Genomic DNA, 1,318 nt, shown 5'->3' on the forward strand with positions numbered 1-1,318 from the left:
TCCCATCCTCTCCTTGTCCTTCCTCCCACAGAAAATGAGCTGAGGACAGAAATGAAGGAGGACAAATCCCCCCAGAGGAACCTCGTGGAAGAGGCTGTTTTGAGAAGCTCCAGGGCACAGGAATCCAATGAAAAGGAAAAGCTCCAGAGGTCATTCACAAGGAAGGGCCCCAAACCCAGCCCAGGATGCTCTGAGAGAAATAGACCCACCCTGTGCCAGGAAGGCACTCAGAGCTTCAGCCGGGGCTTGGAGCTGGGAGTCCATGAGAAGCTTCACGCTGGGGAGAAGCCCTACAAGTGTTTGGAATGTGGGAAGAGCTTCAGAACGAGCACCCGCCTGATCCGTCACCGGCTGATCCACACTGGGGAATGGCCCTACGAGTGTGGGGAATGTGGGAAGGGCTTCAGCTGCAGCTCTGAACTGATCCGCCACCAGCGCATCCACACCGGGGAGAGGCCCTATGAATGTTCTGACTGTGGGAAGAGGTTTCTGTCCAGCTCCAATCTCCTCAGCCATCAGCGGATTCACTCAGAGGAGAGGCCCTTCCGCTGCCCCGACTGTGGGAAGGGCTTCAAGCACAACTCCAACCTCGTCACCCACCAGCGCATCCACACGGGGGAGAGGCCCTACGAGTGTTCCCAATGTGGGAAGTGCTTCAGCCAGAGTTCTCACTTGACCTGACACCAACGCTGCCACCAGTAAGTTACGCCCGGTGAGTCCCCCGAGTTTGGGAACAGCTCCGTGTGCTGCTCCAACTTCATCCCCCATCACAGGACCCACACTGGGCAGAGACCTCGTGACCCACATTCCTGGTGATCCCGTTGGGACGACACCTGGCTCGTTGTCTACACATCCTCCTCCATTCCTCTAAGCACCTACATGAGCACAGGGACCGGAATGCTCATCCAGACTCAGACTGACAGTGGAAAATCCTTAGAAAGAGCTGATTTCTTCAATGCAAAAAATGTCCCCTTCTCTGTTCAGTTGTTTCTTCTGGTGGAATCAAACATTAGTCTGGTGGAATCAGGAAATTAAATAAAGAGATCTAAAGCCATACCATTTTAGCAGGATTTGGGGGCTGAATTTCGGGTTCACAGGAATATTTGGGAGGATTTGGGTGTTCTGGGACTGCCCAGGCCAGGATCCAGGCCCATCATCTCATAGTTGTGCTGGCAGAACGTGTCCACCTGAGCGTGTCTGTTCTCCAGGAATTCCGGTTGTCTGTCCCAGTCCCTGGCCTGGGTCTGTCCATCCGGGCTGTGCCCCCAAAGTGCCCAAATCGCTGCTGAAGTGACCAAGCTGCTCCCAGCTGGGGCTG

The 1,318-nt window shown here is 55.0% G+C and overlaps 1 protein-coding gene across 1 annotated transcript; it reads left to right on the forward strand.

Moving 5' to 3' along the window:
* Positions 1-31: 31 nt before the first annotated feature.
* LOC130588244 (zinc finger protein 3-like) lies at positions 32-681 on the forward strand (the record flags this gene model as incomplete). Its single annotated transcript, XM_057389191.1, has 1 exon — positions 32-681. A coding segment is annotated over one exon (650 nt), but the record flags the coding sequence as incomplete, so codon positions are not given.
* Positions 682-1,318: the final 637 nt, after the last annotated feature.

Source organism: Malurus melanocephalus, unplaced genomic scaffold, assembly GCF_030028575.1.
Source record: "Malurus melanocephalus ecotype Western Australia unplaced genomic scaffold, MMel_1.1 scaffold_3903, whole genome shotgun sequence".
Lineage (NCBI taxonomy): Eukaryota > Metazoa > Chordata > Aves > Passeriformes > Maluridae > Malurus > Malurus melanocephalus.